Below are 15,101 nucleotides of genomic sequence, written 5' to 3'. Positions count from 1 at the left end.
GTTCCCACGCATCATTTATTCGTTGACTTCAAAGCCGCATATGATACCATCGATCGGAAAGAGCTATGGAAAATCATGGACGAGAACAGCTTCCCCAGGAAGCTCATCAAACTGATTAAATCTACGTTGGATGGTACACAGTGCTGTGTTCGGATTTCGGGTGGATTGTCAAGTTCATTCGAATCACACAGAGGGCTTCGTCAAGGTGATGGTCTTTCATGCCTGCTGTTCAACATAGCGCTACAAGGTGTTATGAACCGAGCGGATATCAACACGCGGGGCACGATATTCAACAAATCTAGTCAATTCGTCTGCTTTGCCGATGACATGGATATTATCGGCAGAACATCTGTGGCGGTGGCTGAACAGTACACCACTAAAGCGCGAAGCAGAAAAGATTGGGTTAAAGGTAAATACGTCTAAAACAAAGTACATGCTGGCCAGCGGAACCGAGGCCGAACGACACCGCTTGGGCAGTAGTATATTGATCGACGGCGATGAGTTTGAGGTAGTCGATGAATTTGTCTACCTTGGCTCACTGGTAACGGCGCACAATGATACCAGCCGTGAGATTCGGAGGCGTATTATCAGCGGAAGTCGTGCTTACTATGGGCTCCACAAGCAATTGCGGTCGAGCAGACTAAGTCCCCGTACAAAGTGCACCCTGTACAAGACGCTTATTAGACCGGTTGTTCTCTACGGGCATGAAACATGCTCGAGGAGGACCTGCGGGTGCTCGGAGTTTTCGAACGACGAGTGCTAAGAACGATCTTCGGCGGCGTACAGGAGAACGGAGTATAGAGGCGGAGGATGAACCATGAACTCGCACAGCTCTATGGCGAACCCAGTATTCAGAAGGTAGCTAAAGCTGGACGGATGCGATGGGCAGGGCATGTTGCAAGAATGCCGGACAACTACCCTGCAAAGATGGTGTTCGCCTCAAATCCGGTAGGAACAAGACGACCAGGAGCGCAGCGAGCAAGATGGTTAGACCAGGTGGAGCGAGATCTGGCGGAGAGTACTCGGTGTCCGAGGAATTGGAGAGCGGTAGCCCTTAACCGAGTTACATGGAGAAATTTTGTTCAACAGGCTTTGTCTTAGGACGGCAAGCCACCTAAAGAAAGAAGAAGATGTGCAATATGTTAATAGGACGGTACTCTTCGGCTTTATCCGTTTCATTAACTGGAATCACAAGTGACTCTTTCCAAACTTTAGGCACGTGCCCAGTTTCCAACGATTCATTAACAAAGTCCAGTAAGTCGTGTCCAATGACATGAAAGCATTCTTGTATTACTTTTGCGTTGACATTGTCGATACCAGCCGATCTCTCTAAAGAAAAACAAATATCTTTCAACTCTGCAAAAGTAATTGGCCGGAAATCAGCAAATCTAATATTATTAGGGATCGGTTGTATTATTTCGTGAGGTTCACTGACCAAATCAATACCTTGATTGATCAGCTGAACACTATCAACGAAATAACTTAAATTTATTTGCTATAACTTGCGTCAATTGTTCTTCAATACCTGGAACATCTGAAAACGTCAGGAAATTGCCTGTTTAGAACAGGAAAATCAGGTATTAACAAATAGGATCAGTAAAATTATAGTCACATGATAAACTTGAACATATAATAAAAGATTTAGTTATGAAAAAGCCGAATGATTTCATTAAACCATTTTTCAAAAATTTAGATAAGATACGTTAATTTGCATGAAATTATCGTCATTTGTATACTTCTTTGATGTTGTGAAAATTTCTCTAAATTTGAAAAACCTATTACCAGTTGCTCCAATGGCTATTGATTAATAGCATCGGGTTTTAATGTTACGCATTCACTGTTGACTTAACTTCCATTCTAAAAATTAAATATCTATTTTGCAACGGGGCTTAAAAAAGTTGGAATTTTTCTTAGATTTTTTGCAAACAATCAATGCTTTTGAAGTATGTTTAGTTTGCTTGGCATCCGTTGTCATTTTGTATCTTTAAAAACAACATAAGCATAACATAATAAACATCATCGTTAATAAGGTAATCTACTAGGCACTGCGGCTTAGCTGTTTTTAATGTGTTTTATGATTTTTAATATGTAGTTTTTTACGTTCCAGCCTGTTAAACGAATAACGAACTAAAGGTCGAAATAGTGGCGTCAAGATTCGCTCAACATTGGGCCAATGAACAAAGCTACCATTCTCCGGTTGATCACAGACACATTAAAAAGGCAAGCCGATTAAACTAATTTAACGAAGCCAACCATTTTCCGATTTGTTTTGATTCGCGCCAACATAAATTAAAAGATTATTCAGTTACAGTATGTGGTCTGAATCGCCATGGATTAAGCGGTTATAAACAGTTAGGATGTCGAAAAAAGTAGATTTTTGTAGAGAAAATCATTCAATTATTTAAAATGAATATTTCTATACATCTTATGGCAATTTTAAACTAGGTTTTAACATATTTTATTTGTAAAATAGTTATTTGAAATAGCGGCTAAAGCTGATCTGCTGACACACTGGCGTCTTGCGGTAAGCGCGATATCTATGAACCGGAATCATTGGAAATCAGAAAACCAAAAAGAAATCGGTAAAATAATACATTATCTTGTAGGACTTGATCACAGGAATAAGCAAAATAATAATTTTTTTTACAAAATGGTTGCTTCTCATACATAAAAAAATGACATAAATTGTGTTCATAAATTGTCTACAAAATTGGAAATATTAATCGGTGAGGAAAAACCTTCGATTAATTACTAGAAAATGTACTTAGAAAGCATGTGTTGAAATGTTAAGTGGAACGGTTTAGGACGTTTTCTCGAAATTTAGTTCACCGACCTTGAAAAGACAGCTTTGAGAAACACGCGTTCAAAGTTTCACGTTGTTTCTTCAATCGCTCTGACACGTCGTTGCAACTGAGCCGTTCCGGATTTGCTTCCGAATTTGAGCCGTCTATAGAATTATAGGTCTATTGACCATTTTTATCAAAAAAGAGATTTTTGCATAAAGCATATCTTTTTGCATAGATGCACTCTGCAAACAATTAAAATTTCAAAAAATGAGGTTTCCGACCTCCTTTTTTCATATTGCATTTTTGGTTTGGAAAAGAATGGCGCATTATAGTGGTCTATGTACATAAAAAAGCAAAGTCTGGGTGCTAATTCCGTTATCGAAATTTGAACTTCTGTTCTTTTTTATACGACAGACTTCGCAGCTGTTATAGAATACAGGACAGTGCGGTGTCAGTGCTACGATCCTATTGACTCTGACAGCCTCTCCCAGTCGAGATTCGAACATACAACGACTGACTTATTAGGCCAGCGTCATACCTCGTAGCCAACTGGGAGGCAACTAACTGCATATAAAGTTTAAAATAGCACTACATTGCATTTAGACCGGAAAGATTACCTAATAAAGGTGGTAATTTGGACTATATAATTGAATATTTGTAATTATAAATAAGCTGAAAGTCGCAGGTACGATTATATCAGTGGGAATTTTGCAAAATTTTAGCGCAAAATGGGCTGAAGAGTCAAAGTATCACATGAAACTTTGTACGTGGGCAAAAAAATCAACGGATTTTACAATTTCTTTTCAGAGAACTCGACAAAAAATAGACATCCATAACTCATAAAGTCAAGCCCCGTAGACTAAGCAAATGTAAGCAAATTTTCCCAGCAATGCAGGAAAAATATTTTGTGAAAACAAAATCGCATAATAAATTTTCAAAATATTTACTTCTTATTTATCAGTTCATTTTTTGTTGTTCGGCGGCCAAACAAACACGATTTTCCATAATATTTTAATGGGGAAATCTGTAAGTGAATTAAATTATTTCTATTTATTGATTTCAATTTTAATTCAATTGGAAATTAACTTTTTTCTAAATTTTCCGTACTGGTTGAATTTGGTTTATCATTTTTTTATGCTCACTCAAAGTGCTTGTCGGTTTTATCTAAATTTTCTAAAGAGCATTTTAGTTGTGACCTGACTATGCCGGTAAAATATGAATAAAATATTATACCTTTCCAGTTGAGAGCAACACATGAAAAGTAAAAGTTTGGAAGACGAGTTTCATTCAAATAAGACAAGCTCGAGACACGAATGGATGGTAGTTTATCGATTATTTGGAATTGATTAATATTCCTTACATGAGATGTTTCGAAAAGAACTTCATCGATTGATTGACCACTTTTAGGTGCGGAATGATGAAATTATGTTTAACATGGGCGTCTACAAACGGCGGCTTCACCCGTCTTCTTAAACCGGCGGTTCAATATGATAAGCTCTTTGACCCTCGGTTGCCCAAAAATCACTTTTGTCTTCGGTCATTTATTTTGGGCAGAATCCATAGACTGAACGTTGGTTTTAAAGTAACGGAACAAACGAACTTAAAACACACTAGGTTTAGCCCAACTTCAAATATGAATTATGGTTGGAATAAAAAATTGATTTTCTGCTGCTAAGCTGCTACACCCGCGACAAACAATGACGCTATCTGCAAAGATTGCATACAATCATCGATCGTCTTTAAGGTTTTAGCATCACAAATTTTTCAGGCACCGTCGTCCGTTAGTTAATCTGACTTTCTGGATACGATGAGTGGCCTTTTTACATAACAAGCGGCAAAACGCACCGTGTCTGACCTTGAACTAGTAACTGAGGAAAAATGCCACCTACTGCAACACATAGATGCGATGGAATTTATTTTCTCCGTCAATATGCTAATCTATTCCGAATGCTAAACGTGGTGTAAAAAATTCATATCATCAAAGCTAATAGTGGCAAGCGATTTGAAACCAGACACCTAGCGAACCAGGTTGAAGTTGAATGTCTTTTCTTGCACCTTTTCAACTGGACCACGACAAAGGTTCACAAGATATTATTAATCTATGCTATGTTGTAGTATCTTGTATGTATCGACCCGATAGCGGGAGGGGACCATGTAGAAGATACATTTGCACATTGGACATGGCCCAAAAACAGGGGAAGGATCATCATTCGTAAAGAAGATTCGCTCAGATAAAATGCCAAAAACGGACAGCAAACCGAAAGTTTACAACAGTCCGTGACTGAACGAGTGCCCGAACCTTTCTAGTCCTAGCTAGAAAACATCAATTTTGTGAAAATGTACAGACTAACGGTGAGTTTAATATTCTTCGGTTGTAAAGGTACCTTCTCGTAACAGAAGTGAAGTTTTTTGCAAACAAGTGGAGTTTTTTAGATTTTGAGTGGTTAGACTAGTGTGATTAAATTATTCTACTGTGAAAGCTAGAGTGCTACTAAAAATGGACATTTTAAATTTAAAAAAAATCCAGTAAAAACGTTTATTATTTCGAAAAAATCCCGAATTTTAGTGAATTTGCACCGCAATTGAAGCGAGCATGTTGAATGACAATCTTAAATAGAAGCTTTGGAAAAATACAAATTGAACGAAATGATTTAAAAGTGAAATTTGCTTCATAGCTATTTATGTGAGAATAAAAACATTTTAAAAATATAACATTTGATACTAAATGATTGGAAATACGAGCTAGCAGTCACAGGCTGAGGCACATTGGATTTGGAGCACATCCTTCAGCTTCTTTATAAAATTTGATGTGAAAATATTTAATTCCCCAAGATGCAATCCTGAAGTTCAATATTTTAAACTTTATCGTTCGGTAGTTTTTCAATAAGAATGGCGTAAGAATAAATACATCGTCTTTCGATTGACTGATTTTCTGAACACGCCAATTTATTGATGTTTATTTATTCTTATACTTAAAGTAGCATTTAAAAAATAGATTTTTCAAGCACATGGTAACTTCTTCTTAGCCATTAAAATATAGAACAAAAAATTAGTCAACAAAAAATCGCTTAGAGTTATACACATAAGAACATACGAAGTATTGCCAAATTTTTATGACAAAATTTTGCCAAAATTTGTTTCGTAGAGGTGAACAGTAAAATGTGAGGTATTTATAGTTATAGGGTATTAGTAGGGAGGGTATTAGAGGGTATTAATTTTATAATTTTCCGGTAAATTCATAACCATTACGCGAACATTTCATGGTCTTTTTGTCTATCTGAAAATGATCGAAGCACCTAAGGATGACTCTAAAATTGGACATTTCAAATTACAATTAGGCTAAAGTTCTATAAAATAATGTTTAACGCAGAAATTTTAGAATTTAGAATTCAAAAAAATCTATGCGAATGTTCAGCTTACAATTAGTTGGCATTGTACAAAGAACTCAAGGCGGCAGATGAATCAGCTGTATGGCGTAATTCAGAAAAAAAGCTGGTTTAAGAGTTACGAAACGAGAAAAATCCGTCGTTATTCGGAAATCATTCTTAGTTTACAGCTTTAATCAGTAGGTTTTTGTTTTAGGTTTAAATTTCAAATTTGAACTAAAAAAGCGCAAAAAGGCATAAATTAATTTTGCTTATAAATTCATTATCGCGAAAAAAATTTAAAGAAGAATTTAATCGTGAAAAAAGTTTTCTTTCAATTAGTGAATATTTCTTATCTATAAGCACAGACATAATTCTTGGAAGAAAAATCAACAAAAATTATCGTCAGGCACATTTTGCCTGAACACCAGAACCATCCTGAACACTATCTTCCAAAATGTATGATCGATATTCCCAAATATTACCGTACAACAGGAGTATCTCTTGAACAAGGAAGTATTTTTCATGTGGAATTTCCTTTCTCTCTTAAAAAGCGTCACTTTGACGGTAAGAAGACATTCGCAATCAACAATAAATTTGAAATGACTGTAACGAATGGGAAAGTGAGGGCTATAACTGTTTGTCTGTGATGTAAGCCTAAAACAAATACTAATCGTTGGTCTGTAGAATACGGTGCGGGAGGAGGCATTTTCAATCTTGTAGTTCGTTTTCAATAGTAATAATTTTTCAACAGTGAACTTGACTTTGTGGAGTCTTGTACTACCTTAGTGAGAAGCAACATCCCTCTTCGCCAGGGACGGACGTTTTTTCACGGTCAAGCAAATCTATACGATATGCCTTATTGAGTGTTACCCATACCAAATATTCTGGACTTTTCTGATGTTCCTCAGAGAACAATTCTGAACAGAGTAAAAGATCAGAGTCAATTTGAGTTTTGAGTTTACCAATCAAACACATGAACCAGTCTACATTTACCGCATGAAAAATCTGCATTTCTCGAAACGGCCACATATGAAAACGTTCCCAACTGATGCACCGGTTCTCATTATTACGAGAAGTGAAAAATTGCGTTTTGTGCACAATGAGTGACGGAAACAATATTCAAATAAATCGAGATTTTCTATTTACCAATAAAACCTCAATGCAAATTATTTAATTTTCTCAAGTATCGCTTATTTAAAAAAATCTTGCCTCTTGAACCAATTACTGTAAAATAAATAATTTAGGTTGTATAACATTTCCCCGAATGTACCAATTCCCCGAAGATTATTTTACCGAATGAAATTTCTTCTAATGTATAAATTCCCCGAATGCATCACTGGCCAGAAAAGTATTTCCCGAATGTTACAATTCCCCCATAAAAAATTTCCGAATGTATCATTTTCCCGAAAATTGTTTAGGTAGGGTAGATGATCCATTAGTTGCGCCACTAAGCACAATATAACTTCATTTGGCTTGTTATTGAGGTATATGCTTCAATTAATGCTTGTGGGATATAAATTTATCAAATACAAGATATTTGTCACGAGGCAAGACAATTGCTTTCGTTGTACGAGAAGCTTTATAAAGAAAAAATGAATTTTCCGATTCAATTATATTGTACCAACAGTTGCGCTAATGTTTCCTTAATTAAGTTTGATGTTCCTTTAATTGTGTTATTCCATATACATTGCTAGGTTGCTAAGTGAAAAAACATCGTAGCAAAACTATAGATGAGCGCCTATAGTTGTGCGCTCCAACTGCCACAACTCCAACGTTAGATTTTGAAAAATTGGCATTTTAGCAAATAATGCTTTAATTTTAAATGGTGTAGTCTAACTACCAATACTTCTAAAAACCTGTTTTATATAATAAATGTAATTGTTTTATCTAAAATGCTACGGTGACGAAAATATGCATTGATAATGAATAGTAGCGCAACCATTGGTACTACCACAACTATTGGATCAACTACCCTATACTGATTTCTACGAGTAAAATTCATGAACTAATAAATCGCAAAAAAACTCACTTCCAAGTTTTTTCAAAGTAGAAATCTGCGTATGATTATACTTTTTCCGAAAGGCCCGCTGTGACGAAAACAGTTTTTGTTCCTAAAAGAAGATTTTCTGAAAAATGCTTTTAGAAAGTACTGGGTCCCCGAATGTACTGAATTCGAAAGTTAGTTTCCTCGATAGTACTATAGATTCCCAAAATACAGTTTATGAAGAGCATTAGCCTTCCGAAAACTAGTTTCTCGAATGCCGCCTCCCGCAGAAATATGTTTTTCAAAATGTGTCATTACTTTCACAGAACAGCATTATGTTCGTCCTGAAACCTGAAAAGCTGAAGGACAAACGGCTGAAAACCACAGAAGACTACAAATTGAAAAGCAAAAAAAATTAAAACCTCAAAGAGACTTTCGACGTAACATATACCTATCTTAACATTTAGCATTACAAAACAAAACCAGTTGTCCCACAGTGTTACCCACAAAACAGTTGCTGCTCGTGCGGAATTAATTGAAGATTGGTTACTTTGACTGAGTATGCGGAAATTCGCAAACTTGCTGTCAAACGGAGGATTTGGCTATCTTTTTTCTTGGTGAACAGAGATAACTTTGACCTTCTTTGGTCCGTTAGTATAATTTCTTCTATATTAAAAAATCTTTTTTGGATCATGAAGATTGGGCTATTGCGTTATAGTTTTCGAATAAAAGTTCATTGGAAATAATGTTAAAAGTTAAAATATTAGTTTTCAAAAATCAGTCAAGCAGTCGCAAAGTGGCAATTTATTTTTATTTTATTTAACTGTTGCAGTTGAAAATTTTTGATTGTGTGTCACAGAAAACATTCGCAGCCTTCGGCATACTTCGTTATTGGATATATGCTGTCCTTACGCACTATCGCTCGTTTGGACTCAACTAAGGATCGCCCCTAGTTGTCAGTAAAATTTTGGAAAATGCATAATGTTCTGGGAAATAATTTTCAGGAAAATGTTGTACAATCGTATTTTCTCACGAGAATGCAAGTAATTTTTCTCGGAAATCTAGAAAAAAAACCGTTTGTCAAGAAGCACACCTTCACCTGTTCTTTAAGGTCGCTAGCCGATAACGAGCAATTAAACAATTAAACAACAGCATGGTGTTCAAAATACCGTTATTAAAAAATAAAATAGGCCATTTAAACGGAAAATGCCAGTTTGTTTGTATTGCCGTCCTACACCTCTGAGCCAATTTTTGAAAAAATCGATCGACGTATTTTTGAGTTACGCCCTTTTGAAGTTTTATAGGGCAGATTGCTCATATAAAGTAAATAAAAATCTTCAATGACACTTCCAAAATGAACGTAAATCACAGCCGGTATTGATTTTTATGCAACATATGACCATTGCCGACCATTTTAGGAGCTTTACGCTGCATTGGGACTAACCGGAAATGTTCCGGATTAAGCTATTGCTGTGGAAAATAGTCAGTATCGAAAATGAATAAATACTTATCATGCGACACCGCAAATTACGCCAGAATTTAAAAACTAGATTACTGACAGTCAGATCAACTATTTAGCACTACGTTGGTTATATCTGGACAAGTTCCAGGGACTTCCGGGAACACCCAGACGAGTGGCCAATTTCGTTCATGAGCAAAAACTTATGCGATACATTAAATCACACTAGAATTCAATAACTAGATCAATGGAAGCCAAATCTGCTATCTAGGATCAGATTTGGTCATATCTGGACATATTCGAGGGACTCCGGGAACCCCTGGGAAGTCAATAACACAATGTGGTAATTTTTGATAATAAAGACATGTTTGGAATTGGCCATTGTAGTGCTTGGTACTCAATTTGGCTTACTTGAATCTATTTTAAAAGTTTTAGTGTGATTTAAGGTGTCGTATGATGAGTTTTTGTTCATGTTCGAAATTGGTCATTTCCTAGGGGTTTCCGGAGCCCCCCCAAATATGTCCAGATATGAGCAAACCTGACCCTAGATAGCAGATTTGGCTTCAATTGATCTAGTTATTGAATTCTAGTGTGATTTAAGGTGCCGCACGATAAGCTTTTGTTTATGGACGAAATTGGCCACTCGTCTGGGTGTTCCCGGAAGACCCCCGAACTTGTCCAGATATAACCAACGTAGTGCTAGGTAGTTGATCTGACTGTCAGTGATCTAGTTTTAAAATTCTGGCGTAATTTGCGGTGTCGCATGATAAGTATTTGCTCATGTTCGATACTGGCCATTTTCCACAGCAATAACTTAATCCGGAACATTTCCGGTTAATCCCAATACAGCGTAAAACCTTTAAAATGGTCGGCAATGAGCATATGTTGCATAAAAAGTCAATACCGGCTGTGATTTACGTTCATTTTGGAAGTGTCATTGAAGATTTTTATTTACTTTATATGAGCAATCTGCCCTTTAAAACTTCAAAAGGGCGTAACTCAAAAAATCGTCGATCGATTTTTTTAAAAATTGGCTCAGAGGTGTAGGATGGCAATACAAACCAACTGGCATTTTCCGTTTAAATGGTCTATTTTATTTTTTAATAACGGTATTTTGAACACCGTGAACAGACAAACAGACATAACCCTTTGAAGAAAATCCTGTGAAAAATATCGTCACGCATCTGGTCTAACCATCTTGCTCGCTGCACCACTGGTCGTTTTGTTCCTAGCGGATTTGAAGCAACATTCAATGCTCATCGTATCCGTTCAGATTTAGTAACCTGTTGAAAACTGGATTCGCCATAGAGCTGTACGAGTTCATGGTTCATCCTTTGCCTTCATACTCCATTCTAGTGTACGCCGTCGAAGATCGTTCTTAATACTAGCCTTTCGTTACGAGCACTCGCAAGTGCTCCTCGAGCATTGTTTACGTTTCATGCCTGTAGAGCCTAATAAACCTCTTAATAAGAAGTTCTCATACAGGGTACACCTTGAACAAGAACTTAGTCTGTTCGATCGCATTTGCTTGTAAAACCCGTAGTAAGCACGATCTCCGTTAATAATACGTCTCCGAATCTCACAGCTGGTGCAAATGTCCGCCTTTAGCAGTGTGCCAAGATAGACAAATTCATCAACTACCTCAAACTCGTCGACGTCGACCGTTACACTGTTCCCCAAACGGCGTCCATCGGCCTCGGTTCCGCCGGCCAACATATACTTTCTTTTAGCTATTTATCCTAGCGTATTATTGTGCCACTGCAACAGATAATCTGCGGATAAGGTCCAAGTCACCAGAAAGAGGACGAATTGACCAGATTTGTTGAAGAGCGGGTACCGCGTGTTAATATGCGCTCGATTCATAACACCCTCTTGTAGCGCTATGTTGATCAGTAGACATGAGGCCTTTCCCATGACAAAGCCCTCTGTGTGATTCGAAGGAACTTGACAATCCAGCCGAAATCCGAACACAACACTGTGCACCATTCATTGTAGATTGAACCAGTTTGATGAGCTTCTTGGGAAAGTCGGTCCATAGCTCTTTTCAGTCGATAGTATCATATGTAGCTTCAACGTCAACGAACAAATGACGCGTGGGAATGCTGTATTCAGGCGTTTTTGGAGGCGCAGTGTAAATAGTTGATCCCTTGTTGACCGTCCTTCAACTAAGCCGAATTGACAAAATTTCACAAATATTTTTGCAATTGGTGATACCCTGGGAAAAATTATTTGGGTCAGCACTTTGTAGGCGGCATTGACAACGGTGATCGCAATCCAACGTATCGCCCTTCTCGTAGATCGGGTTGATAACCCCATCTTTCCATTTCCCCGGTAACTGTTCTGTGTCCCAAATTCTAATTATTAGCCGGTGGACTAGAGGCCATCTTTTCTGGTCCCATTTGAATAATCTCTGCTCCGATACCATCTTTCCCCATTAGTCATTTACTTACTACCTACGTCGCCAGTTCGTTGCGCGTCTCGACACACGTAAGTCGGCTTCAACCTGATCGAGCCATCTAGCACGTTGGGCCCCTCCATTCATGGTGCCGGTGGGGTTCTCCCAAATTTCGCCAGGTGTACGATGGGGATCTCTCTAAGCAGCGCCTGTAGCATGTGATTCATGCGCCTCCGCCATTTTTCGCTTTCCGTTTGTATTCTACCAAAAATAGTCCGCAACATCTTTCGTTCAAATACGACTAGTGCACGTATGCCTTCCGTAAGCAAAGTTACTGTCTCAAGTCCGTAGAGGACTACCGGCTGATTAACGCTTTGTACATCGTCACTTTGTACGGCGGCGTATGCTTCTAGATCGAAGCGTCTTACAGAGGGAAAAGTGGGCTCGATTTCCAGCTTGAATGCGTCGTTGGATCTCCTTACTTGTATTATTGTCGGTGGTGACCAGAAATCCCAAATATACGAACTCATCAACCACTTCCAGTTCATCGTCGTCAATAGTCACTGTCCGTGCGAGGCAAACATTGCTTTCTCTGGAGCCTCTTCCTACCATATACTTGGTTTTTGACGCATTAATTTGTAACGCTGTCCTCCGTTTTAAATCTGGTGTAGATCGCCTCTACTATCCTAAGGTTTCTAGTAATGGTGTCGAGGTCGTCTGCGAAGGCTAAGTGTTGGCTACTCTTGCTAAAGATTGTTCCTCTAATTTCGATATCCACTCGCCGGATCACACCTTCAATAGCGATATTGAATACCCTACAGGACAGTCCATCCCCTTGCCACAACCCTCTGCTCGATTCGAAAGGACTCGACCGAAACGCGCACGTAGCACATAACTCGCTCCACAGTAGCTTTTATCAGCCGCGTCAGTATGTCCGGAAAACCGTACTCGTTCAACTGTATCATATGCTGCTCTGAAATCCACGACAATATGAAGCATGGGCACGTTTTACTCTCGACATAACTGGAGGATTTGTCGGAGTAAAAATTTGAACCGTAGCAGCACGAGCCCCCATAGAGCTAGCTTGATACTGCCTTACGAATCCTCTTGCTATTGGGGATAGACGACGCAACAAAATCTAGGAGAGCACCTTGATGCGGCGTTGACTAACATGATGCCGCGGTAATTACAGCAATCTAGCCGGTCGCCCTTTTTGTAGATGGGACAGAATACACGACTCAACGACTATCATCCGCGGGAGCCTATCTTGCTTTCATGGATTTCATCTTCGATGTATTTATTTTAAGCTTAATTCTCCTAGACTACGCTTTCAGTCCGGTGTAGATTACTTCCTTCGTCGTAAAGTTCTTGAATATGATAGCAAAGTATTCTAATGAAAAATCAATGTGTTTGTATACCATAACTTTGGAACGCCTGGACGGTTCATCATCAAACTTGGCATACTTGACCGAGTTAGCGAAGTGTCCTTGAGATGATGGGGCGGTTCAAATAAGCAAAAGAGGCGCTATATCTCTAGTGTTCTTGTGAATTTCCGCGTCGATAATAGATATATAAGTGGCTGAGAGACAAAGGACAGATATAAAAGCTTTGTTCTTTTTCCATTATATGTACCACGAATTTTCGAAAAAAGATTGGATTACAAGTGGCTGAGTGGGAGATGGCAAGAAAAGAGAAATTTTTAAATGAGAAAAAACTGGTTTGTGTCTTACATTATGAAAATTTCTACAGTGCAGGCCTATCCTTGTTTTTGTGCGCCGTTTTTCCTCCTTATTTATGACTCTTTCAGCCGTGGGCTGGTTCATATTAGTAAGTTCAAGTTTCGAAAAGCGAAAGATAGCATCAATGCTTTGTTTGGCAAATGGTTAACCCTCTGTTTATATGTGAAATTTATTAATACTGAAACAAATATCTTTTCAAATTCTTAGCACAATAATATTTGGAGCAGACAGTTTGCATTGACAATAAACGATGAGACATATCGGAATCTATTATTTCCCGGAAGAAACATATGGGTCTCAGAAAATTAGTAACAACAATACCTCTGATAAAGCAATAAATTATCCACTTCATATTTATTTATCAGAATAGATTACCCCCTATATAGCTCATCATAGTCACGTGACAACTGTCACTAAACTATAGCACCGAAATGTGATAGATGCGGGCATCATATGTTTATCGCCCAATATAAACGAAATAAACAAAGATATCTACTTGAACCTTGCCGCAGAGGTTGATTACCTATGTGATAGCAACCTAAAAAAATGTTTGACGTATTCACTGGGCTGCTTTTTAAATTTGTGTTTAAAAAATAATCTTTCGATCACACTAATTCTGATCAGAAATCAGAACTACGGTTTCTGATCAAAATCGGTTTGTAGAATCGAGACGGTTGTAACACCCAAGGCTTGTGTCTAACTACATGATTTTAAAATCTAGCTAATTCACTTCCACTTTACACCAATAGCTAATTTCACTGTTTGAAAAAAACAAAACAAAAAAATTAACCAAATTAAAACCTTCGTTCTCGGTGCAGTTCTTCGTCCTGCTGATAGTTGGAGCAATTTCAGCCGCTCGGATAGAACGATCACCGGACGGTGCCGACGCAGACGCAACCGTTCTCAGCCAGGATTTGATCCTCAACGGTGACGGCAGCTACGCTTTCAATTACGAAACCAGCAACGGGATCAAAGCGATGCAGCGTAGCAGTGACGGCATCAATGCAAACGGCGAGTTCTCCTACCTCGGTCCGGACGGCAAGGAGTACCAGGTTAGCTACGTAGCCGACGAGAGGGGATTCCAACCGAAGGGAGCCCATCTGCCGCTGGAGCCGCCGGCACCGGACTACGTGATCGAAATGTTGGAAGACTTGCGGGCAACCAACAACGAGGACTTCGATCTGGCTGCCCTGGATGCGGCAATAGCGAGGTTGAAAGCTACGCATAGTTCAGCGTGATGAGGGCGTCTAGTTTGTTAGGATAGTTTTAGTTTTAATTATCTGCCGCGAGCTCTGCAATTTTAGGGCTCGATTGTATTGAAGAACACATTGTTGCCTATTTTTTAATTAAAACAAATACATTTTTTACAT

The 15,101-nt window shown here is 38.3% G+C and overlaps 1 protein-coding gene across 1 annotated transcript; it reads left to right on the top strand.

Annotated features, from left to right (window-relative positions):
* The first annotated feature begins 4,992 nt into the window (after positions 1-4,992).
* On the top strand, positions 4,993-15,064 carry LOC128734127 (cuticle protein CP14.6-like). The gene is made up of 2 exons (XM_053828152.1): positions 4,993-5,138; positions 14,550-15,064. Exons 1-2 carry the CDS (start codon positions 5,124-5,126, stop codon positions 14,967-14,969), a joined length of 435 nt encoding a protein of 144 aa, XP_053684127.1. The 5' UTR covers positions 4,993-5,123; the 3' UTR covers positions 14,970-15,064.
* The last annotated feature ends 37 nt before the right edge of the window (positions 15,065-15,101 follow it).

The sequence above is a fragment of the Sabethes cyaneus genome, chromosome 2, assembly GCF_943734655.1.
Source record: "Sabethes cyaneus chromosome 2, idSabCyanKW18_F2, whole genome shotgun sequence".
Taxonomy (NCBI): Eukaryota; Metazoa; Arthropoda; class Insecta; order Diptera; family Culicidae; genus Sabethes; species Sabethes cyaneus.
Note: the sequence above shows the minus strand (reverse complement) of the source record. Positions and strands in the feature narration are given on the sequence as shown.